At 41.0% G+C, this 26,487-nt stretch overlaps 1 protein-coding gene across 1 annotated transcript; it reads left to right on the top strand.

Annotated features, from left to right (window-relative positions):
• The first annotated feature begins 8,566 nt into the window (after positions 1 to 8,566).
• Positions 8,567 to 11,299, top strand: LOC121700373 (neurexophilin-1-like). The gene is made up of 2 exons (XM_042083281.1): positions 8,567 to 8,615; positions 10,369 to 11,299. Exon 2 carries the CDS (start codon positions 10,369 to 10,371, stop codon positions 11,098 to 11,100), a length of 732 nt encoding a protein of 243 aa, XP_041939215.1. The 5' UTR covers positions 8,567 to 8,615; the 3' UTR covers positions 11,101 to 11,299.
• Positions 11,300 to 26,487: the final 15,188 nt, after the last annotated feature.

The following is a 26,487-nucleotide window of genomic DNA, read 5'->3' as shown; positions in this document are numbered from 1 at the left end:
GTTTATACTTTTCAGTATACTTCACTACTGTAGGCCTATATAAAATATAGTTTATAAAAAGTCTTCAAGTACTGCCTCAGTTTTAGTAAAAATAAGTATACTCATAGTACACTTGAATAAACTTATTTTTGCTATATCAATAGCCTGGGAGTATTTCAGTATTTTAGTAAAATTATGGTCATGCAGTATGTAAGCCTTCAACAATGTGTACAGTTTTTCATGTTTACAGTTTTTTCTGATTGCTTAAGCACATTTTTTTTTGCAAAACTCTACACACAAATAGGAAAACCTTTCATCAAATCAGCAAAACATTGTAGTTCTCTTGCAAAAGCCAACACACCTTGCTTAACTCTTCACACCTTCGTAAAAATTGTGTTTTCGTATCAAACAGTAAACACAAGCCATCATAATAATAAGCACACAATGTGCCAACTACACACTGATGGTATATTAATAAAAAACACATCTGGCTTTTGCTTTCTCTGTGCACAAGGTAGACTATGTCAGTTTGAGGTCATACTTTTGTCATAGTTCTGTAAACTGCAAGGATCCAAACTTCAACTATTGGTGTTTATTTACACACATCGAAACAAACAGTGTCAACAAATCAGTCTACATTGTGTCGTCTCTCTCAAAATTTCGTCTACATCACATGCAATGTCCTAGTCCAAGGCACCGGGGAAAATATATTCTGGAATGCCATATCCAGGCCTGACATGACAATAACCCCACATGTAGACTGATTTTTTGCCTGTAAAAGGGCTATTTCTTTCTCTTCTCACTCTTCCTGTTCCCTCCATTGTATCGTACATTACCTGTGGCTTATTTATAGTGCATAGGCTGATTGCAAAGTGAACTAATTATCTAAAACAGTTTTCACATGAGAAAGCGTGCCAGAGTTGACAAAATAGTGTAAATAATAGCCATACATGTGTATGATTTGCCAGGAGTGTGTTGATCATTTGGAAATAGAGTGTAAAACAGTAAGTTGTGCACTCTAAAAAATGATTCATGAGGTTAGTAGATAAAACTTAAAATGAAGAACATTTTCGACATAAAAAAAATTAAGTTTGCTACTTGTACATGTATAGGTGAGTTGACAACTTATTTTAAGGAGTTTGTCATACTGAAAAAGAAAGAAAGCTGTCTCAACTTATTAATATATGGATTTTCAACACACAGTCTTTCTTTCACCTAACAATGGATAAGTATTAAGTTACTGAAACTTGTAAATCTCGTGACCAAACTTATAAAGCTGATAACACGACTAAACGTTCAGAACCTTCCAGACCACGCCTGAGAAGTAACAGAAATGATGGCACAGGATCCTGTAGCCTGCATCGAACATCAAAGGTACGTGCAAAGTAGTCTAGCCTACTATTTTTGTGTTTGTTTTAAAAGCAACAGCTATCAAACAACGGCACACAGTGCATCAAAATCATTGTCACATGACACTACATATGAAATTAATGTTACAGCTTGCCCTTTTGCTGAGTATTTGAAAAGAATGATTTAGCTAGCTATCGTGTCTTCCAAGCTAGCTGCTGCTTGCACAGTAATTAAACCATTTGAAAAGATGACTTTGGTAGCTGGCGTCTTCAAAGTTACCTGCAGCCTTTGATAATTTGGAGTTAGTAAAGGTAAATTTAGCTGTCTGGTGTCTTCAAACTTCACCGTGGTAGCTGTATTCAGCACTTAACATTTTAGCATTGCTAGTTCTAACACTGCATGTGTTTGAGGATCATTTTTGGTCGTCCTAGTTAAGCCTAACATTGTCACTATTTCTGAAGGTTTGTGGGCCATTTGACATTCTTAGCTTAACCTGAACATAATAGGTAGGCCAACATTTATTTATTTTTGAAGTTTGAGAAATATTCTGTGTCAATCCCTGCAAACCACGTTGTAGATTTTGTTCATTTTGTTGTTTGTCTTGAGGTAAATTTTCTAACATTGTGCCTTTCTTTTATACAGATAAATGACGAATTCAGACGGATCTTTACATTCATTCATTGCACAACTGGACCAGTTGCCATTGCTTTAAAAATAAACAATGCTTTCAGAAAATTTTAATTGCTGTGTGCTTTTATTCAGACAGAAGTGAAGTAAGTTACTTAAAAAGATCCATGCAAATTGTTACCTTTAATTGTTTCAAGTCATTTCAACTCAAGTTGTTTTTGAGTAAATATTGTGAGACTTTTATAGTGAGAAGAACTAAATTAGTTTAGCACAATCAATCTGATCTGTCCTCTAAAAGCTTAATTAAGTTGAACCAACTTAATTATATTAATTTGACCATAAAATATAATTCAGTGGTTCTAACTATATAAGTCTCACAATATTTACTCAAAAACGGCTTGAGTTGAAATTACTTAAAAAGATCCATGCAAATTGTTACCTCAATTTTTTGAGCCAGTTGAGCCAGTGTATTATTTTTTACAGTTCCAGTTAAAGAGTGCTGTGCAGTGAATTGTGCCTACAGTTGTGCAAAGTGTGTGTTACAAAATTGCAAACTGAGTGCAAAGCAGTGTTTGTGCTTTTAGTTTTGCGAACTCAGTGAGTGGTTTTGCTATAAGCATTAATAGTTTTAGAAAGTTTGCTATAAGAATCACAGTTGTGTGACATTGACATTGTGTGACAATCACATTGACATTGTAACTTTTCTTATGAAATTGTAGCTCATCCTCTAAATAGCACGTTATGTAAAAAAAATGCATTATACATTAGCATTGTGACGATAATATGAATTACTAAAAGTTTTTGTCCAAAAACAGGTCAATAATAATCTGTGATGTATTTTTCCTCCACTTAGTCCACTAGTTTTGGTCGATCCTTATTCATGCAAATTTAGCCATATCAAATGGGGGAAAAATTTCTGTGTATCTGTCTGCACATCAACATCAATATCTGATAGGCCTCTGTCACATGCACATCCCCACAGATGTGTTAAAACTGGTGATCCCCTCTCCTGCTGACATCCACACTGACCCTGGTGATGATGTCACTCTGTCATGTCCCCTCTCTATGGAGACCAGCGTGGTTGCCATGGAAGTGAAGTGGCTGAAGAGGACAGACTGTATTTACCTGTATAAGAATGGACAGGGGACAGAGGGGAGAGGCTACGAGGGCAGAGCGAGCATCCTCTTACTGAGGACCTGCAGAGAGGAAACGTCTGAGACTGAGACACGTCACACACTCCGAGAGTGGGATGTACAGGAGCCAAGTCATTCATGGAGACTTTAAACTGGAGGAGACACTGTGGCTATATGTCAAAACAATCCAAGGTGAGCAGAATCGTTTATTTTTGTTAACTTTCTTGTGAACTAAGACCAATGTATGTGTATGAACATTATTGCATAGTGTGTGTGTGTGTGTGTATTGTATTGTGGAAACTATTGAAACACTGCTTTTCTAGATGTGACTTTTATGTTTTTGTGGCTTTTTTCTGAACATTGTCATTTGAGAGTGGATGTTGTTATTGGACTGTAAGATGGTGCATGGGGGGCATCTGCTGTGTCATCTGAGCCTTTGGCACTTCCCCCTTGGACTATGCCACATGTCACCATTGCTGGTGTTTTGTTCTAATTCTGATTAGAGCTCTTCTCAGGTTGACATTTCTTTATAAATTCTTCATTCTAATATTCTGAGATTCTGGATTTATGATTTCTATGAGCTGTAAACATAATCATCAAGAATAGAATAATCAAGATTAAAACAAAAAAGGCTTGACATATTTCATTTTATGTGTAGGCCTAATGAATCTAGATTAGCTAGGCCAAAGAGGGTCATTCGAATGTCACTCAGCAACTGTAGGATGACATCAGAAAAATGTGCAGTGGTCTCTTAATTGTACATATCAACTTCGTACCTATATTAGTGTTTCAATGTTTGAATTTCTTTCAGATGAAAAAGTCCCTCTCAGGAGAGTTTGTAGTGCATCTGCAGACAAACCGAGTTGTAAGTCAAATGTTATATAATTTCAGTCCAATTATTTTCTTGTTTTCTTTGCACATGATAATTAGCATAAAGTGGCCAAATAATTGTCTATTTCATATTCCAACTAACCTGTAGCTCAATCAGCATTGGGCATAGTCTGATTCTTCATCTCTTTTTTTTATTGACCAGGAGTGTTCCATTGACCAGCAGTGTTCTATTGACCATGAGTGTTCTGATCTATGGGTGCCTCTGTGTTTGTCTGCAGTGGCAGGGCAGGGGACCAGTCAGACTCCTCCAGAGCATCGGTCAGTCCCCACGCTGAGGCCACGGCAGCTGAGGAGAGACAGCATCAGACAGCGGCGGCAGAAAACACCACGGAGAGGATGGAGTAGTGTGGGATGATGACCAGTGGAGTAGCCCCCATTGTACAGTAGATCAGTTTAGATTAGATTCAACTTCATTGCCATGAGCATTGGGGAAATGAACACTAGAACTACAGCGCTGGTCATTTTGACCATTTAAAATGTTGCATGTACTGTGACTTTGTTTAGAAAAAAGAGCTACTTTCCCAGTGTTGTAATAGAAGGTTGTTGTAAATATGTACCTGAAGACAATTGAGGAACTCACTAGAAAGACCTTGACGGTATATAGTATGAACTATGCTCAGAAAACAAGCCAAACCCATTATGAGCATGCTGTTAGAGTGACCTTTAGGCCGTTTCTGAAGATAGATTTTAACATTTGAATGCATGTGTCTTAAAGTCTGGGAGCCTTTGTTACTAATAATGTTAAGGCACTAATATTGTATGATACCATGTATTTCCTACAGGATTGTGTATTGATCTGGATTGTGAGATTCTATCAGAATGTGTAGGTGTAAGTTCTTCCAGGAAAGCACTACACTAACTGCTCTCAGACCTTTTGATATCCCTTCCCCACTTAATTCCACTCACATCAGCTCCTTCTTTCTCCAAATGATTGGGACGTTATTTACTCAGTCTCCGTTTGATTCTGGGATTTTATCTCAGATCTCACATCCTAACTATGGACATGGCTGATAACAAAAACCTTTAAAATGTATATTCAATTAGGATTGGGACGTTCCTTTCCTAGATTAAGTGTAGAGACATAATTCTCCTTGTGGTAGAACACATGTTGTTAATCTCATTTTCTAGTGTTGTGGATGCATCTGTCTGTGCACTCTCAGTTCAATTGTAGGATTCAGAAGTTCCGAATGAACATGAACAAGGTCCCGATGTTCTTCTGAGAAAAAAGCTATTGAAAATTCAGAATTAGAAACCTCCATTCTATGACAGCTTTTCACATATTAATTTATATGATTTTTACAAATACACCATATTATTTCATATGATTTGGTACAGCCCCCTCCCCCCAATATGTGGACCTTTTGAATAGACCATGTTAATTCTTGGCTGATGAGTTTCTCACTTGTCAGTTGTTCTCCCATTCTAAGGTAAAGATGTGACATTAACTCTCTGTTTCAACTCTCAGAATGAGAGTTCTTACTCCTTCAGCAAGGTCTGTCATACATCTTTCATGAGGAACATCTAAAACAACCAGTTCATGGTGGCCTGAGAATTTAATTGGACTGGAACGAGAACAAAAGAAAGGCCTACATTTGTTGTGTTTTCTACTTGTGTGTACCTACATGCGTGTGTATATAATGTGTATATCCTAATAAAGAGAGTAATACATACTATGCCTCCTCATTTATGTCAAAACACATTTGCCACAATTCACAATTCAGCCAAATTCAGACCGTTTGTTATGACGTGTGTATGTCAGAGTGAAAACCCAGTCAGAGTAAAAAAAACAATGGTCAGAGTGACCATTGGGTTCTTGGTTACCTGTCTGACCAAGACCCTTTGTCCTGGATTACTCAGTTTGACTGAGCGACCAGATCTAGGAAGGCTGTTGTTGTTCCAAACTTTTCCATTTGAGAATGATGGCGGCTACTGTGCTCTTGGGCATTTTCAATGCTGCAGAAATGTTCTTGTATCCATCCCCAGATCTTCACACAACCCTGTACATACCCTACACACAAATACACATATCTTGACACAATAGAAAGAGATGAATGCCAAAACAGTGACTCAGGCTCAAATAACAAACTAACCCAAGGGAAGAGAGGCCCCTTGAAAAGTCTGGAATATATTTTATACCTGGGTTGAGGATTGAGGAACATGAGGGCCCATCACGACTGCTTATGCAGGGGCCCAGGATTATGCAGGGGCCCAGGAGCTACGCCCCTGCCCGTTGGAAAGGGATCTGGAATGTCGGTTACGTGGCAGCCAAGATGCTGTCTATTGAAAATGGAACTATTTTTATGGTTAAAAACAAAGTCAAAATAAACATTTTTTAAACAATAATGGGGTGTTCTCTGATTATTTAGTTTATGGGAGAATTGTTGTATAATAGCAATATAGTACTTGTGATTGTGGGATTGGTAATGGATATTCCCACCAAGTATGGACTAACTTGACCCACTCTCACTCCCTCCCCCCCTCTCTCCCAATTTATACACAACTCTGCACTTTGTCCTTCCCTTTTTTATTTTTTGTTGGTCATTCTCCAAGTGCACTGAATTTCACTTTAGGCCTAGAATCTTTTACTTTCTAAATGTATTCATGTTTTAACTCGTAGTTCAAACATTTTCTAAAATGCTACCTTGCTTTGCATGCTGGTAGTATTTTCACCATCCTGCAGGAATAAGAAGGATTCTCACTTTTCTTACATTGCATTCCAAGGTGCCATGCATGTGACTCAATCTGGAGGAGACTATAGAGTTGTCATAAAGAATAGCATTCTGTGAGAACTGAAACATATGTTTGTCTCATTGTGTGACCACATCTTCATGTGAATAGCTGAGAGACTGGGACGGATAAAGGGTGTCACATAGCCTAGTATAGCCTCATAGGCCTACTGATACAAATGTGCTGTAGCGCAGCAGTAAGAGTATAAATGTCTGCTAGACTAATTAATGTCACTGACATGAACTGCAGTAATTTGGTGATATATTACCATTTAATTTTAGTCATTATTTTGTGTAATGTCTTTCCTTTACCTGGCAGGCCTATCACTAAATTGACCTGTCTTAGGTTATATATACTTTAGTTCTTTGAAAATATTCACTATGTTTGATCATACAATAATAAATGGATGAATTCATTGCATTCTGTGCCAAACCATCTAGAATCCACCACGGGAGGGCGCTGCTTTTCAGTGTTGAAAGAAGGATAGGCCTACACTTGCACTATTCCAGCGTTTCTCAAACTGTGGGTCGCGACCCACTACTGGGTCGCGGAGACATGCCAGGTGGGGCGCGAACTGACGTGAAAAACAGGAGTTTTTTAAATTATTTTTTATCTGTAGCCTGGGCCCAGGTAGCACCCGATGCGCAATGGACGCACTGTGTTATTCACAGGAAAGCGCTCGTGTCAAGGCACCTTATAGTCCCGATCTACATGAGATTTTGAACGTTGTTGTGAGAGTGGTGAATTTCATCAAAACCCGGCCCTTAAAAGCGCGTCTATTCTCCGCACTTTGCGAAGAGATGGTAGCTGACCAAAAGGCTGTACTGTTTCACAGTGAGGCAAGGTGGCTTTCTCGAGGTAAAGTGCTGTCGCGCGTGTTTGAGCTCCGAGTCCCCTCTTCTTGGAGGAAGAGCGCATGTTTGAATCTGCAAGCACGTTCACTAATGAACATTTCTTGACGAAGCTGGCCTATCTTATATATATATATTTGATATATCTTAGAGATACATTTGAGTTAAATGTCCAGTTACAAGGCAAAGACAAGCACCTACCTCACCTAGCACCTAGGGAATGAAAGAAAAAGTTTGAGAACCACTGATCTAGTTTGTTAACAATCACGAGTTGGGTCGCGATAGTCTATCATTTTTAAAATGTGGGTCCCCAGAAAAAAAGTTTGAGAAACACTGCACTATTCCCTTTGCCACAATGCTTTAATTAGTCAGTGTACAATACCAAAATTAAATTTGTTATTAACGAAGCCAAGGCCACCTTGGGGGCATGACATGATACTACTTTCTATAGTAGGCCTACTAGGCTATCGAAAAATAACGCGGCATGAATAATTTCAGTTAAAATCAGTGATTCATCCACATCTTGAACAGTGGACGTCTCAATTACAGTAACAGCGAACAATGGAGAGTCAGGTGGAGGTGTATGTGTGTGTGCGTGTGTGTGTGTGTGTGGGGGCGGGGAGTCGATGTAGCGGGATAGGATTGGGTGGGGGCGGACCAAAAGAGGTTGGAGCGCATGACTTGAGAAATACGCGGAGTAGTCAACACGCGCTTGAAGAGGAGTCGCGCCCCCCCCCCCCCCCCCCGCCCCCCAGGTGTGAGCCTCGAGGGGAATGTCCGAGCACCATCACCCAGCCAGACCCCTGCAGCGTGACCGTCCCGTTAAGGACATGATAAACGTTCGGTGTTTAGTAGCAGACAATTCTTGATTTTTTTTTCTTAATAATTTTTCTGAACCGGACTGAGTATGCAAGAGATTAAATTGGATTTTGGAGAAGCATTTCGTTCGTCCTGAAACCGAAATATTTCTTGCAGGAGAAAGATTCACATTGGAGGGGAAGAGATGCGCTGCCGTAATGCACTTGGGCTGTTGTTTCTGTACGGGGAAGTGTGTCTGGTAAGGAAGCGGCTTCTCTTGTTGTTTTTTTGTTTTTGTTTTGTTTTGTTCAATGACTTTGTTTCAACTGAGTAGCCTATATGTGCAGGGATATCCAGACCACTAAAACACTCACACTTCAAAAATGCTGTACACATGCGATGGTGCGAAAAGAACTGAAAAGTGTGTCGGCTGCAGTGTAGTCTAAATATGTTACGTAGCCTAGCTACATAATCGGAACGCTCAACTGCTAAACATTCATCTGCATAGTTTAATTTCCTCTAATATTGCATTGTAAACACGGACAGTGCAATAAATCTGAGATCACCATGGTGAATGTCCAAGTGTCTACAGACGGATGACCTTTGAAAGGTCTCACGGGACATTGTGTTTATAGCAATTGTGTGTAATTGTGTGAATGCATGTCACTCCAGGGTATTGCGCATAAGTAGGCTAGTCCATTCAACACGCGTATAGTATTGTGCCATCATTAAAGAGAGTTCTAATTGTATAGCTTGATCAAATAATGTCCTTTTGTCGAGACCCAGTCAGAGGTAATTAGAGAGTGGTGAAAGTGAGAAGTAGCAACTTTTACTGGTCGTTACATAGCTTACTGGGCGAATTTTGTGATACGGTGTGGGAACTCAGAGAGTCATAAATCTCCCAGACCTCCACGGGTGACAGCCTTGACTCGGCAACAAAGACAGACTTTTAGTGTAGGCTATCCCCGTGAGAAAAACGACCGCCAAAAATCATCAGATCTTATTAGAGACCATCAGACGGAGTCCTTGTTCCGTTTGAGCTGCCATGAATTAAATTAAAACCATCAGTCATTATCACCTGTTAACGAGAGTAATTGGTTTCTGCTCTGGACCCCCACACATAAGTAATGTAACGGAAGCTCAATGGCATGCAGAAGCGCCTGGTCACCACTTTAGTGACAGCAAGAAAGTCATCAATTCCGCAAGCCCTTTGTGTCTCCATTGGTTTTCTGTTTAAAATTGTAATGCATGATGTAGGCTACTCAGTACTATTAATGGCATGAAGGAAGTTATTCACGGAAACTTAACGATAATTTGCACAATTGTCATGACCTTTGTAGCCCTATATTAAGTAAGGTATTTATGGTTTAACATTTGTTTTTCATGATCTACTGACAGTTAATATTCCTTTACATATCATGATTTATTATGCATGATCGGAAGGAACAGGCACACCAGTCACAGGGAGATCACTCTTCAATTATGCTATAATATATCAAATCATTCAGAGATAATAATACCATGTAGAGATCACATCTTCACAGTGTCAATTTCACTTTTTGACTGTCTCACTTCTCATTGCAAGATATTTTTGTATATCGAGAGAATGTGCGCTAATTTTACTAAATTGTGGTCTCATTTTATTATATAAGCCACTCAATTTAGTAAATCGTGCTCACATTTGAATATATTATGCACACAGTTTACTAAATTGTGTGAATAAAAGTGTGTGCTCAGATTGTGTGAAAAAAAAATGCTTGCTCAGTTTACAAAAATTAAAATGAGAGCACTATTTAGTAAAATGTGCCCACGATTTAGTAAATTGTGCTCACAATTTGGTCAAATGTGCACACAATTTAATAAAAATATAAAAATATCTTGCAATGATTCCGGGGTTCTGTACACTTCCCCTCTCTTTATTATCTCTCTCTTTGCATTCCTGCTTCTCTTACACCACCTTTACACTGTTCTTTACAGTTTGTTGATCCACATTCCTCCTTGTCCTTCCACAGATGGTTCTTGGACACAGGGAGGCCAGCAGTGAGGAGTCTGGTGCACAGCTCAGGGCACCTGGTCTTGGGCAAGCAGATAGAGCCTCTCCCCTTAAGCTATGGAGGTTTCATGGAAAGACTGAACCTTCTCACCTCTTGTCCCTGGACCCCTCCAAAGACCCACACAAGCAGGATCCACAGCTGTCAAAGCATTTGAGCTCAAGCCATGCTCCCTTGGCAACACCTGCCAGACGCCACCCCTTCCTGAAGAGCGGAAAGTTCCAGAAGATGTTTGGCTGGGGCGACTTCTACTCCAACATCAAAACGGTGCGCCTCAACCTGCTGGTGACCGGCAAGCTGGTGGACCACCACAACGGCACCTTCAGCGTCTACTTCCGCCACAACTCCACGGGCGAGGGCAACGTCTCCGTGAGTCTGGTCCCGCCAGGCAAGGCGCTGGAGTTCGACCTGGAGCGCCAGAGCGTGGTCTACCCCAAGGACTCCAAGACGTTCACGTGCCGCGTGGACTACGAGAAGGCCGAGCGGAGCAAGCGCACGTTGCCGTGCAACTACGACCCGTCCAAGACGTGCCTGCAGCAGCAGACGCAGAGCCACATCTCCTGGCTGTGCTCGCGGCCGCTCCGTGTCATCTGCATCTACATCTCCTTCTACAGCACCGACTACCGGCTCGTCCAGAAGGTCTGCCCGGACTACAACTACCACAATGCCCTGCCCTACCTGCCCTCGGGGTAACCGTGGAAACCAAGGCAAACACTGGACACAGACAAGAAATACATAGTCATGATGAGATGAAGTCAAAGGTCCACACAGTCAGAAATACAGTATATTTTCACACAGGGGCTTGCTGTTTGAGCCGTGTCAAACATATGATTTAATACTTGGACTACAAATAACATGTTGTTCTAATATCTGTAAATCAAATATATTATCATTGAAGGGTATAATATGTTTCAAAAAGCATACAAGAAGGTCTATTTTGTCTCTGATAAATCTTTGAGTGATTTTTTATTTTATTTTTATTTCTCAAGGACCCAGTAGATGTTACTGTTTCTGTTTTCATGCCAAACAGATGCTCTAAGCACGCTGTATTCACACGTAGAATTACAACCCCACGGTTGCTTGGCCCTCCCCTGTTGTAGTTCAACACATCCAAGCATGAAGGGGGTTGGTCTAAATGTGGGTTTGAACTGTTAGTTTGTGGCGTGCATTCAAACATTATCAACCAAATTCAACACTCTATGAAGGCGGAGTTTAAAGGCAGAGGCGGAGTTTAAATTGGTTGATGGATGGCCTTTGTGACGAAGTGAGTTGGTTTAAAGACCCTGTAAACCTGAGTTTGTTACAGCACAAAACAAACTTGATCACAGAACCACACCATCCAGACAAATCTGAATGAATACAAATATATGCAAGTATATTAAATAAAGTATTAAACCATGAAAATACTTGTATACTATGAGCAGGTCCAATGACTGAGCTGAAGCCGCACCCAAATGGGGTAAAGGTGCTCCCCCTCTCAACTGTGACATTTTGAGCAGAAAGTTTGTCAGACACCCTGTTTTATTTTATTTCTGTCGCCCCCAGCGTTCTGCTATATTGAATGAGCTGACACAATATAGTGGCATATTTAACGGATTCAGTGTGGACAGAGATCATTCAATGCTGCGCGACAGTCTAACGCACTTGCTGGCATGCAGTTAGGACAAGCTGTTAGAAATGAGCTCAAGACGAGAATAGATTAAAAGGAAAAAACAGTATTTTGAGAACTTGAGCTGAACTTGGCTTGAGCTGAGACAAGAAGAGACTACCACTTATTTATTTCAACTATTCATTACACAGCTGATCCCAATTAGCAAACTTCAGCTTTTTAGTTTTTGATATCAGAAGGAATCCATTAGCCTGCCGAACCAAATCCACATCAAGATAGGGTCTGGGAAGTCACCATTGGCAGTATTCAATCTGAGGGGCTTGATAAACGGTTGTCTTTCAAATTCTCTCTGCACGCAATAGGATAGCACTACAACTCATGAGCCCCATGCGTTTTCCCACCAGCAGAGCTAGTTGGCTAGTTGATCAAACTTTTGCCAACTTAAAAAAAAGCTTAACTCGAGTCGCGATTCAAAGACTGCTCTTCGCCAGCAGCAGCATCCATCCTCTTTGTTTTCAAGTAGCAGGGAATTCACGCGGAACCATCGCAACTCTGCCATCATTATGTTAAGCCTGTCCACCGACTCTGTACACAATGTGATTGGCCTGACCGAAGTTTGGTTTTTCCAGCTCGCAAGCCAACGGAGAGTTGCTAGAATACCCTGGCTGCAAATTACATTTGCTGCCACTAGGGTGTGTCTACATTTTTAGGCTAGGAATCCATAGCAGGATGACTACTTTTTGGGATTTGGGGGGAGGGGGGACTGGGTTGTTATGCTAAGTGGGGAACTCATTGCATCAACACCCCTTTTTAGAACCACCCAAACAAATGTAGCACAATAAATGATTATGTAGCTAAAAAAATCAGTACCACACTTGTGCAAAAGTCATTTCACATAGTGTCATTTCATCAAGCCTATATAAGGCGTTTCCAAAAACGTTTGGGTGTACAGGGTCTTTAAAACGAAGGTTACATTTGTTCTTATTAGCTCTTAATGGCATTATGAGCATTCCATTAGATTAACTATGGACACCCCTCTCAATCTGCCAGGATCACATCCAACCCTGTGACACTCCTGTAGGACTGAGTGAGAGGCTGGGGGAAATAAGTATAATAATAATAATAATAATAATAATAATAAAGCTTTATTTGTATAGCACCTTTCATACACAGAATGCAGCTCAAAGTGCTTTACATTTGAAGCATGTAACACAATAATAGTCAGTCAGTCATTATCAATCACTTTTCTTTGCTGTTTATGATATACTCAGCAACATATCAAAAATATAGAAAATGACGTCATAAGACTGGCAGCCTTAACCCTCTTAACCCTCTTGCGATTTAGTGACAACGGGCAGGTTAATTCCACCACCTAAAAGAAACAAAATGTTGCTAAGCGACTTTACTTTGCTGGAAGAATAAAGCCATAGGGCTCTATCTATTCTATTTGGGACATTACTGCTTCCTCTGGGTTTATTTACCCAGAATTGTCAGTCACTGAGCCAAACAGGGAAAAATCTTGTCTTGGAAATGTATTTTCTTTGTTTCACGGGGAATAAATTTGATCTTACTGAGATCTCACCTGTCTCTCCCAAGGAAGCAATAAGGTGAGATAAGAATAGACTGAGAAGAAAAACAGGGAATTTTGAGATTCTAAGTTAAACTTGAATTGGACTTGGGCTGACACAACAGGAGGGCTATTTTTCAGCAATCTCAAAAGACTGTTATTCCTCTCAATATTATTATCTTGCTGTATATGTCATAGTTTAGGAGGAACAGGTGAGATATCATTTCAGATGAAATCACACCTGTTTTGAGATATCCCATAGCTTTCCTATGGGAAACCGCATATTTAAAATACCCCCTCGTTGCCCAGGTTGGGATTTTGATGTTAACTCATTGTCATTTCCAGAGGATGTTTCCAAGGTCATCATTCAGGTCCAGAGCATCTCCTTCACACACCTTTCCTCTGCAGTTCATTCCATGCGCTATAATAAACATTGATCTGAAAGGCTGTTGCGGCTTTACTATCATCTACCCTTTGTATCTTTGTAAGGCTTTGTGCCAGTCCGTCTTGCTTTGTGTACACATGGGGATCTTTCTTTCTTTCTTTCCATCTATCTATCTATCTATCTATCTATCTATCTATCTATCTATCTGTGTCTGTCCGTCTCTCTTGTCACACTCCCTCTTTCTGTGAGAGAATACTTTCTTCTTCCTTGTACTCTGTTGCAGGTGTAAGTTTAATAACCATTTCTTTTTCGATCAACCGAGGAGTGAGTGAAAATTTGATGAGTGCTCGTGCTCCCGAGGAAGCGAATCATTAAAGCCTGATTATGAGGCCAGAAGGAACTCCCCGCTCCTCTGATCTCTCCTCTCTCGCCCACCACCCAGCTGCTGCATCCACGCACAGCGGAGGGCCACAGCCGGCACGTTCCAGCCTCTCTCTCTCTTAACCAATGATGTGGGGGGTTGGAGGGGCTGAGAGAGGGCTTGGGGGAGTGGGTCTGCATTCTGATGAGCCCCTGAACCGTGCCTAGTCAGACTGGTGGAACTAGAAGGGTATAGGTGGTGGTGGGGGTGTCGGGGGTCTTTGGTCTTTCTTGGAGCTCAGGGGGTATACATATGGGGGGGTATACATATCTGAGTGTTTTTAGTGTGTGTGCGTGGGGAGGTGGGTCAACATAAGGGCAGTAGCAATGGGAAATATTTGGGTAGAGGTTGGGGTCTATGGTTACACACACACACACACACACACACACACACACACACACACACACACACACACACACACACACACACACACACACACACACACATACACACACACACACACACACACACACACACATCATTTTTGTTCTTACAAAAGAAGATTGGGAGGCTATTGGTGCGTCAGAACCGATGGAAATGGCATGCAAACAGTTGCACAAAAAAGGACACACTTCAGAGAAAATGGTAAAGGTGTGACCATAATGTATGTTTGCTTGTATGTACTGTAAAAGTGGGGGTCTACATAGCTATAACAGTTCTCCTGATGCATATGACTTATCTGAAGGCTGTTGTGTAAGAACAACAAATGTATGTGTTCAGGAGCCAGGTGCTGTACCCTTTCGGAGTCCTTGGGTGGGCTCTCTGGAGGCTGTTATATGTGAGCCAAAAGTGTCATTTCTCCCCATACTTTGATTTGTGGTGAATGAACCATGTTATTTGAGGTTCCTTCACCGTGGCAACAGAATTATTGTGATTAATGGCAAGATTAACCAATGAGAACGTGTCATTGGGTCGGGAGGCGGACCAGAACCCCCAAGCAGATTTTAGGCTGATTGAGAAATTTTCAGATCCTTTATGGTTCTAGCCGCTAACAGAAAGCCATCACTGTGCTTGAGCTAACCAACATTAAAATACACTCTGAGGAAATGACCTCTCAAGCGTATTTTCTTTCTACTAAACAACATTAAAGAAAAGAAAGAAAAAGCCAATACTGGTTTGTACACACAATTGGTTTGTACACACACACACTCACACACACACACACACACACACACACACACACACACACACACACACACACACACATTGCAACCTTGCTATTCCGATGTCCCCTAGACGATGGCTTTCTACCATAATTAATCAAGCAATTATGTGCCTACCGAAGCTAGACACCACACACCACACACACACTGCACCAGTGATGTACACTCCACAAAACTTCTCAAGGTGTGTGTGAATACAGAGAGGGGGGGGGCAGAATCATGGTGTGTGTGTGAGAGAGAGAGAGAGAGAGAGAGAGAGAGTGAGAGGGAGAGAGAGAGGGAGAGAGATAGGAAGACAGATCCATGTCCATGTGATGTGTGAGAGTTAGTGTGTGTTTATGTGTATATATTTACTGGTTCATTTTCACATGTGTCTGAGAAAATGTGTGTGTATAAATGTAACTCTGTGTATCCATGTAAAGGTGTGTGCGTGTGTGTGTCTGTGTTTATCTGTGTGAGTACATGAGTCTGTGTCGCTCTGTGAGATTCTGTCAAGACAATTATTTCACATGCAGCAGCGCCTTGAAAGAACAGCAATTATCTGAATGGGGTGATTAACTGCTCCCTGGTTCTCTGGCTTATGGAGCCCTCGCTCGCTCACTAAAACCAGTAATTAGCTGCTGAAGTATTACCCTGCAGGGTAGACTTCAACAGCAGAGCCTATGACTGCAGGTGGTTCCTCCGGGGACCCAACATGTATATCCCAAATTTTATTGTGTAACAGTAACGATTACGGGGTATGTTCGATCTCAAAATGTGTTGCACTGTTTTGGCCCTACAGTTTCAGATTGACTGGCGTGTTTACTTGAAATAGAGTGTGCAACAGACTGAAGCCTGTTATCATTCTATTGGTGTGTTTTGTCAGAGATGTTAGCCTATCAGCAACACCATGCAGAAAACCTGCTGGAGTATAAAGGTAAAGTGCACAGTGGATCCAATTAAATTAATTTGCAAATGCATGTCGGGATTCACACCAATTGAACTTGGCTAACACAACACCTTACAGCTTGTGCTTGTGAATGCTGCTAATCAGACACTGAAATGCTGTACCTCAGCAGCAAGCCCAAACACACAGCTCCATAACTGTCAACATCTACTGGTGACATACCACCAAGATTTCACATAAGCAGTTAAGCCATGAACTAGCTAATGTGGCAAGCACCTTGATCTAAACTAGCTTGCCATAGGCCTACAGAATCAAATGTCTGCTGTAATGCCGTCAACCATGCGTTTTATTACACTGAACAGTAAACCTCCCCAGTGTCATTCTTGCCTGGTTGTTTTAAACTGAATCTATTCATAAACAGTGAAAGACACACATGACATACTGCAAATGCCAGTGTGTGAACTCCCAGCTGGCTTTGCACCAGGAAGTGATGGAGGCTGACTGATGACCGCATCCTGTCCAGATACGGCCCACATCCTGGTCGCCTGTGGGCCTGAGTCCATGGCAGTTCTTTGTGTTCTATATGGAGCGCTTGGAGACCTGAGGTGTCAGTCTCGCAGCATCAGCCGACACCCCAGAGTAAGGCCATCTGCTGCATCCACAGCCAGCCATTCACAAGAGAAGATGTAGCTTTTATTACATGTGGTTGAAACAGGTTCAGAATGAATAAGATCCAGGAGCGTTTTTTCAACTGTGTCATGATGGCCTGTCAGCTTAGCTATAACTAAACCACACTGGTTAACGGACGCACTAAATGCTGTTGTGTTTTCTACTCCTGCCAAGCTTTACTGTAAGTTGCACACTAAAATGTAACAGATCCATGCTGTATCGGGATTCGGGACAACACCTGTCCAGCTTATTTCTCCTAGACAGAACTGAACTTGGGGTTTAGGTGAAACACATCAGAATTGAGTATTCTCCAAATAGGAGCTGATTTATTTCTCTGGGACAAAGAAAAGAGCACATTTTTCCCTTTAGAAAAGGCTCTATCTGAGGTATCTCTAACCATGACGTTATGAGAGGAGAGGATTGCAAAGAGGTGTTTTAATTTACCAAACCTCTGCATATCTGTCATGCACCAATATACTGCAGGGCTAATATACCTCTGGTCCAGACAGTTGGTTGCCATATTGAAGGTGTGAGGTGCTCTGTTGGATGTTTTAGTGTTGTGAAGGTGACGCTGATCTATAGTATTTCTGGGCGAATTGCCCCGACGTGATTGGAAAGGATGGTTTAGACATGGCCACATATCATTCTGCAATATCTCTTGTGTTTCAACACTGTGTTATGTCCTTTCCCCCGACCTACTGTAACACACAGACACACACACACACACACACACAGACAGACACACACACACACACACAGACACACAGACACACACAGACACACACACACACACACACACACACACACACACACACACACACACACACACACAGACACACACAGACACAGACACAGACACACACACACACACACACACACACACACACAGACAGACACACAGACACACACACACACAGACACACACACATACACACACACACAGACACACAGACACACACACACACGCACACACACAGACACACACAGACACACACAGACACACACACACACACACACACACACACACACTTCTGGTCTCCCCTACATATGTAACCCACTTCCCCTTATTCCTCTCTTCCTCTCTCCATCTCTCCATCTCTGTCACCTCTGAGTGTGGTTCCGTTAACACCATCGGCAAGAAGCCAACAGCATCTGACTAGGGCACAGATCCTCGCTGCATCTGGCTCAGATTAGCCCCAGGTCTCACAGTCAAGGCTTTTCTGTTATTGAACGGCAAACACTAAAGACACACAGGTGATACATTTCCTTAAACACATCTTCAAGAATGATCAAATTAATAATAGACAGATTAGTAATACAGATGAATCAACTGAAAAAAGGAATGTTAAGAGAATGTCACCACTCATGAAACAGACACAGGCGCTGTTTGCCTTGAGGGGGGCATAAAGGCACCAGACTGTGGCCGAGTGTGTGGTGCCTTTAAAAAGGCGATGGTGCAAGACTCAGAATGGGCTGCTACATTGACAGTGTGAGAGACGATGGTTTCACAGGCGTATAAAGAGCACTGGTGGATTTTACGCGTTTATAACACCATAACACCCCACATGACATCATGACATTGATTTGCCCCCTCACAAGACCAAGCTTGACTTTGTCCTCTCCAAAACACGCTTTGCTTTCTCAAAATCAAACTAGTTCTTGTAGGCCTACACAGTATTTTTTTAGATTAGATTCACAGTGCAGTAGTAAAAAAGTAAACAGGTAAACTAGTAACAGCTAAAGTGCAAATGCTAGACAGCAGAGCCGGACAGTAACGGAGTACATTTACTTGAGTACAGTACTTGAGTAAAATTTTGAGGGATCTGTACTTTACTCGAGTATCATTTTTGGGGAGTACACATGACTTTACTCAATTACATTTGAGAGGCAAATATTGTACTCTTTACTCCACTACATTTTTATCCATTACCGTGAGTACCCGTTACTACTTCTAAAAAAAAAGGAAAAAAGAAAAATCTCGGAAACTCTTAATTTGTGATTGGATTGTGCAGGCGCAACTGATTGGGACAGCCTATCAGCAATCACCTTCAGCTTTCCGCCAAAGTTAACTACATGGTCAGATTTAGATAAGAGACGAAACCATGGACGATCCCGGGAATGTGCCAACCTGTGGCCCCACCTCGCCAGACTTTTTCAATTTTCTGAACAAGTTAATGATAGTTTTCGCTTCAAGTGTTTCAATTACAAAATAATATTTTGTATTTGAAATACGTATTTGAAATACATGTATTAGAAATACTGCCCATCCCTGACAACATGGTAAAAAGATGAAAATGACTTGATTTTACTTCCAATTCATTTTACATTCTCCAAGGTATTAACATTAACATTTTTCATAACTCCATGTAGGACGTTTCTGTACATAAATGTAAGCACTGTGGCAGTAGTAATGCAATATTTAGAAAATGTAGGCTACTCTTGTACTCTTGATACTCAAGTACTTTTAAAAACAAGTACTTCAGTACTTTTACTTAAGTAGACATCTGACTGTTGTACTTTTACTTGTACTTGAGTAACATTTAGCAAAGGGTATCTGTACTTTTACTCAAGTAATGAAGCTGTGTACTCTGTCCACCTCTGCTAGACAGGAGGTGAAGTTTTGTTCAGCAGTTCTACAGCCTCTGGAAAGAAGCTGTGCCTGAGCCTGCTGGTGCGGGAGCGCAGGCTCCTGTATGGCCTTCCAGACGGGAGTAGACTGAAAAGACCATGGTTTGGGTGGGTGGCATCCTTGACAATGGATTTGGCTTTGTTTGTACAGTATTTATGAAATGTGTTGTGGATGGAGGGGAGTTGGGAGCCAGTAGTCCTTTGGGCAGATTTTACTACTCTTTGTAGTGCCTTGCAATCAGCAGCAGAGATGCAGTTAGTCAGGCCCACCACTGTGGTGTCATCTGCGAACTTGATTATGGCATTGGAGCCATTAACAGGGGCGCAGTCGTGGGTGAAGAGGGAGTAGAGCAGGGGGCTCGTCCCCATATCTTTATGATATGTGATAGCAAGCTGGAAGGTTTGAGTATTTAAATATATCTAAATGCCAAATACCATGTGCTCTATTTTGATTTAACATAATTTCTTATTTGACCAAGAAAACACAGAATTTATTTTCCATTACATTTTTATCTATTACCGGATATATCATTATTTGTCTCATGCTTATGTCTGAAAACCTGACATGTCTATATATCTCCCATATCTTTAACATATCAAATATGATAGAAGGCAATAATACATTGTTAGTGTGAATTTTAAGTTTTATAGGATTTGCGTAGCAATCAGTTCACTTCAGTGAGTTTTGCCTTATCAATTTATAAAAAAAAAGCAATTATTATTAATCCCTAATCCTTAACAATTCAACGAGTGCCATGATGTGGTGTCAGGGGCATGTGTCTTTTCATCACTGTGGAATATCAAATTTTATTAGACTATTATAATGATCTGTGAAAATCAGCTCTGCTAGGGATTCCTCCTGGGCGAAGCAGATTAGATATGCAAATGCATGTAAATCCACTGGGTGCGATTCTGACCTCAGTCTGCCATAAAGATGTGCAGCTAATACTAACAGCGCCTTCCCTCACTGACAACACTTCAAACCCTGCTTCAGGAAAGACCCGATTAACATGGAATGAATGCATGTGCAGTTAGCAAAGTTTCTGTTATTATTTGTTACTGTTGCTTATGTCGAATGATTACAGTAAATTGCATGTCAGTGGTGATATGACAAAGACATTTTATTTTTATCATACAAATAGCAATAAGACGTGGCAGAATCAGTGATATCATAAGTTGTTAGGCCTACTGGTTTTCATGACCAACGGTGTACTGGACCAGTGACTAATGACAAGAGCTACTAATAAAGAACCAAATGAAAGTTCTTTCAGGCACTTGACTTCAAACCTATCTGACTTACAACCAAAGGAAAGTACTCTCAGAAGCACTACATAGAACAACTTACAATAAAATGAAATGTCTTCAGTTACAACCAAATGAAAGTTCTTTCAGAATCCCTATTACAACTTCTCATATGTATAGTATGAACCATGGTACGGTTTTTTACAATTACAGTTTTTTGTTTTGGTGCATTTCTCCAATCATAATGCACATTTGCACAACAGTTAGTACATTTCTTAAAACAATTAGTGCACCGCATATTAGATAACCTGCAAAAGCATGTATCTTGCTCAAAATGCTTAGTTTATGCCTCAAAATCAAATATTCATGCCACTGAAACGGTCAGTGCAATCAAAATGGCAAGTCATGGTGCCATTGTTTATGTCAAGATAGTCAAACTGTTTTATGTTGTTGTCAATGTGACAGTTTATTCTGTAAGTATTTTCTAATATAATGAACAAGGTGCAAGGGAGCACTATTTTCTATTTCAAAACTACAAAGTTACAACTGGCGGTTGATTGCAAGACAGTGGATATGTTTCAAAAATGTTTTTCTGTTGACAGACATTGTGACAGTATAAAAAACAAAAAAGGCGTGTACAGCATTGTGCAAAAGAAAAAGGGCCAGTATACAGTAAAACACCCCTTGGTCAGAGCTGTGCACCACTGTACCTCTTTCTATACATCCTGACATGTCTGTCAGGTCACATATAGTTATATATGCTAGACAGACTATGACAACTAGTTATGACAACTAGTTTGCAACACATTTGCATGTAATGACACAAGCAATGAAATAAGGCCAATTTGTTTTATTTTTATGGGGTAGGACTATTCAGCAGGGAACCAGTTTCGTGCATTTTGACCAACACAACATTAGCCATTGAACATTCACAAAATGTACAAAATCAGTTGCATGGATGAAAGCATTGCTATTTGTTCAGAATGGGGGAAAACTGGTTCAATGATGTGCATAAGTGATATGATGATATGGAGTTTAAGCAAACAGTTTTGAGAATTACCATTCTGATCTGAGAAATGTGCCAAAGCAACTGAGAAAATCTGTAAGGTCATTTTCATCATCTCTTATCTTGAAAAATCAAGGAGTTCAGAGGAGATGGACACATAACCGATTACCAGTTTTAAATAGAACCTTTTGTGTGGTTTAAAGAAGTGAGTAATACTCTGTATAGGAGGAACTAATTCCTGTGTTAAAGAAGTGAGTAATAATTTGTCAACTCTGTACTGGAGGAACTAATTTCTGTGTTAAAGAAGTGAGTAATAATTAGTCAACTCTGTACAGGAGGAACTAATTCCTGTGTTAAGGTTGTTAAGGCTGGAAAGTCCCTATAAATGGGATGCATCCGCTCCTGTGTGTGCGCTCTTCAGTGTGGATCTGCGGATATCTGGCCAGTGGTCGCCTCAGCTCCACCAGCTTGCCTGCAGCTGAACTATGTTCGGGTCACTGATCCCTGCTATTGAAGCTGTCATACTGAGCCTGCGGGCACTGAATCCTGGCATGTCTGTCAAGGACTGCCTGCAGCGATTTGATACGCAGTAGACGATCTTTGTGTGGTCTTGCGTTTCTTGCAATCGGACAGGCAGAATCGACTTGGGCATGGTGTGGTGGCCAATCTTCTGGGACACTGCTGGTCTGTTGTTATGGATTTGCTTTGCTTTTACTGTTTTGCTTTGTGTTTCAGTTATTTTCCTTGTTCCCAGCGACACTTCCTTTGGCCATGTTCAAGGTGCCCCAGGTTTGCGTGTCAGCCTTGCTGCTGTCCATGGTGCTGTTGTGTACCTGGATATCTGTGTGCGCGCAGATATACATGTAGTTGACATGGGTTTTGGTTCGTATGTTCTTTTGATGTTTCTTTTTTTTAGTTTAGTTTGATTACTGGCATGAAGCCATCTTGTGCAGCTGCTAATAACGGCTGCTTTACAAAACTTGCTCCACTGATTTTCTTTGTTTGCTCATAATTTTCTTTTGCATTTTGCTAAGCCACTGGCAGGAGGCCTTATATATTTCATTGCTGTTGATATCCAGTGGAAGGACTTCAACACAAGTGTCTCACTGGAGTTAAGGTGGTTTGTTTGTCTTCGTTTATCTGTATGACCCTATTTTATACAGTCTATGGTATGCCCCACTACTATATCTGTGTATTCCCGCCCTTGTCTGTCCCCAGGAGTGGAGAGGCAGGCTGCTCCCATTACACACAGTGATTTGTTCATGCACACCTGTATGGATGTTGAGTGCACGTGTAACAGCATGTCCAAACTGCATGCGAGTGTCCAACTGTCCACTGAGTGTTCTCTGCTCAAAACGTCGTGCCACATCTTGCTGCCCTGCACTGTGACGCGATGCATTCAGTTAAGACATTTCAATCGAAATTTCGTCAATCGAATCGTTTTGTCGTTAACACTCGCTCGCATTGTATGCAGTGAGGACATGTTGTGAGTGGTGGTGGTTTGATATTGGACTGACTGGCCTGCGTCTCCAGCTCTGAGCATTACTCCTGTCCTTCCTTTCTACTGAATGTTTATATTTTCTCAATAAATAATTAGGCCTTTTTGGGGTTGATGGTACTGTTAAGAAATATTTCTTTGGGCGCAATTCCCAAGGTGGCGTAGTCAGAGTCTTTAAATGGGTGAGTGCCCTTTGACCCACCACCGCAACCCACATCTAAACGCAACCGCAACCCACATCAGATGTGGCCAGTATAAAAACAGCTGGGAGTGGACATAACCACAGTGAAATCAAATTCCAGCATCTGCATTTTGAGCAGAACTGGATCTGGTTGATCATGTAGGAAGACTGATATATGGCTGCCTTGTAAAAAGCAAAAGCACTTTTTAAGCTGTGTGAACAGAGGCACATCCAGATGCAAACATAGACCTGATTAACACTCTTACTGGCAAGGGCGTAGGTTTGGTCTCAGCTTTGGTGGGGACACATCCCCAACTCCTGTTGTCACAATACCAACATTAGTGTTTCAATACCAATACTAAGTGAAGAATCTCAATTTCCTTCCACACACACACACACACACACACACACACACACACACACACACACACACACACACACACACACACACACACACACACAAACACAGACATACATAGAAAGTGATGGTTGTCATCAGTGTTGGGCAAGTTACTTCAAAATCGTATTATGTATTACTCATTACTGTCATTTCAAAGTAATTTGTTACATTATAATATGAATTGTAAGGCATTACACTACTATTGTATTACTTTTGAGTTACTTTCACCAAAATATCTAGAAATATGAATTTGGAATTCTAAATGCAGTTTATTATGCTCAATGCAGCTCAATGCACTTCTAATGGAGGGCGATGTGGTATAACATAATGACTGAGCTAGGCTTAAGGCTAACAACAGTAGAATGCAATAGGCACAGTGATGGCTCATGATGCAATACAAGGAACAATCATAGCCAGAATTTTGTTAAAAGCAGACCAAAGGTCAAAGTCTGGTCAATTGTGATAGAAATGCTGTAACTTTAGGCTTAGGCCTACTCATTAAAATTAACAGAGAGCCCACTACCTGTATATTGCAACCCAAAACTTAGACATGTCAAGATTTCTGAAACATGTAATATGTATTTCAAATACAAAGTAGTATTTTGTCATTTTTATTTTATTGGGTTGAAGGAAATGGCTCTGTATTTTGTATCAAAATTCTTTATTGGTGTGTATTTTTGTATTTTAAAAATACTGCAAAATACTATATGTGAAAAACACTAAAAAAAGTAGATGCTGAAGGGCAAAGGGAATATCAAAATCTTTTACTTTGGCCTTTTATGGGGTATGTATTGGCAGACAGCCCTGGTAACTTACCGTTGTCGTTGACACACCTGCTCGCTTGACTGCCAAAGTAGCCTGTGCATTGGGATTCTCCATGCGTGTAGCCTGCGTGTCAGATAACCCTGACGTTTCTTGTATTGTCGTGCTGGCTGTCGGAATGATCAGCAGTACAAATAAGTTCGCTAAAATATTGGTGGGGACAATTTTGTCATCTTAAAATTTTGATTAGGACTAGTCCTTAGCGTCCCACCCTAAATCTACGCCCATGCTTACTGGGGACCAAGAGTAAAGCAGTTTGTGCTTATCTATCAGAGCAGGTGATAATAACGTTTTTCTTTCCAATGGAAGGTCCTTTGACTGGGTTTGGGCTGTTCTTCTGTAATTATTGGGTGGTCCTGATGAGACTTACTTGAGTATGTCATTGATTGTCCCTGGGTAGATCAGAATAGGTCAGTCTGTTTATGTGTGTGTGTGTGTGTGTGTGTGTGTGTGTGTGTGTGTGTGTGTGTGTGTGTGTGCGCGCGCATGTGTCTGTGGCTTTGTGCATGTGTGTGTATGTATCTGTGTGAGTGTGTGTCTATGTGTGGAGATTACGTCCTCATCAACTTCAAATGGCAGAACCTCATGGTCATACAAACTGATGGCTCCAGGGGTAATGAACAGCAAAGCAGTGATCCAGGAGGAGCACACACACACATAGATACAAACACACACACATACACACACACACACACACACACACACACACACACACACACACACACACACACACACTCACTCACTGAATAGAAGAAGAATTGTCCAACCAAGCCAGCTGGAGAGCAGCCTTACAGTGTGATGGACACTGGCAGATCTGTCCTCCACTCCCCCAAACCTGTCAGGGAAATTCAACATACAGAGACACACATACACACTCCCCACTCCCCAAAACCTGTCTGTCCTTAAAGGAACTCAGAGTGATTAACTACTCACAATTGCCAAGCGTGCACACACATACACACGAAACACAAACACATACACACACACAAACACACTCCCTCAGTAGAATTTGGAGTGATTATCTATCCACAGCACCACGGCCAAGCACGCTCATGCTGTTATGAGAAATAATTAACAGTCAACAAAATGAGTTTTCTGTGCCCACACATCAGCTGAAAATGGCACAAATTTAACTCTGCTGGAACCACAAGCTATTCCAACAACATATCTTTTTTAAACAAACGAACAAATAGGAGTAGGAGTATATTGGAGTACATTAGGAGTATATTATCCAAATAGGAGTACATTGTTTATATTTACAATCACTGTTTATTGATAGACTCGATTCATATATTTTTTGCGATCAAAAGATTTTATCGAATTTTGAACAAAAACTTGTAGTTTTCTTTGTTCTGGTGCTTTTACTGTAATTAAAACATTTACAGTACAAGATGATATGGTTACACTTAACTTGAAGGTATCTACATAAGAGTGACATGACACTGTCATGAACGTGTCATAAACATTATAAACAAGTCATAAATGTTTATGACATAACGCTTCTGTCACTTGCTTCTGTCAAGTGTCTTTCGGTTTTGTCATAACAAGTATGGGTTAGGGTTAGGGTTAGTGTCATTCGATTTTTGTCATGACATGTTAGGGT

Source organism: Alosa sapidissima, chromosome 24, assembly GCF_018492685.1.
Source record: "Alosa sapidissima isolate fAloSap1 chromosome 24, fAloSap1.pri, whole genome shotgun sequence".
Classification (NCBI taxonomy): Eukaryota; Metazoa; Chordata; class Actinopteri; order Clupeiformes; family Clupeidae; genus Alosa; species Alosa sapidissima.
This window is presented reverse-complemented; position numbering and strand designations above follow the sequence as displayed.

Excerpts from the sequence above, each read along its gene's own strand:
- LOC121700373 (XM_042083281.1), top strand. The coding sequence starts at position 10,369 with ATGGTTCTTGGACACAGGGAGGCCAGCAGTGAGGAGTCTGGTGCACAG.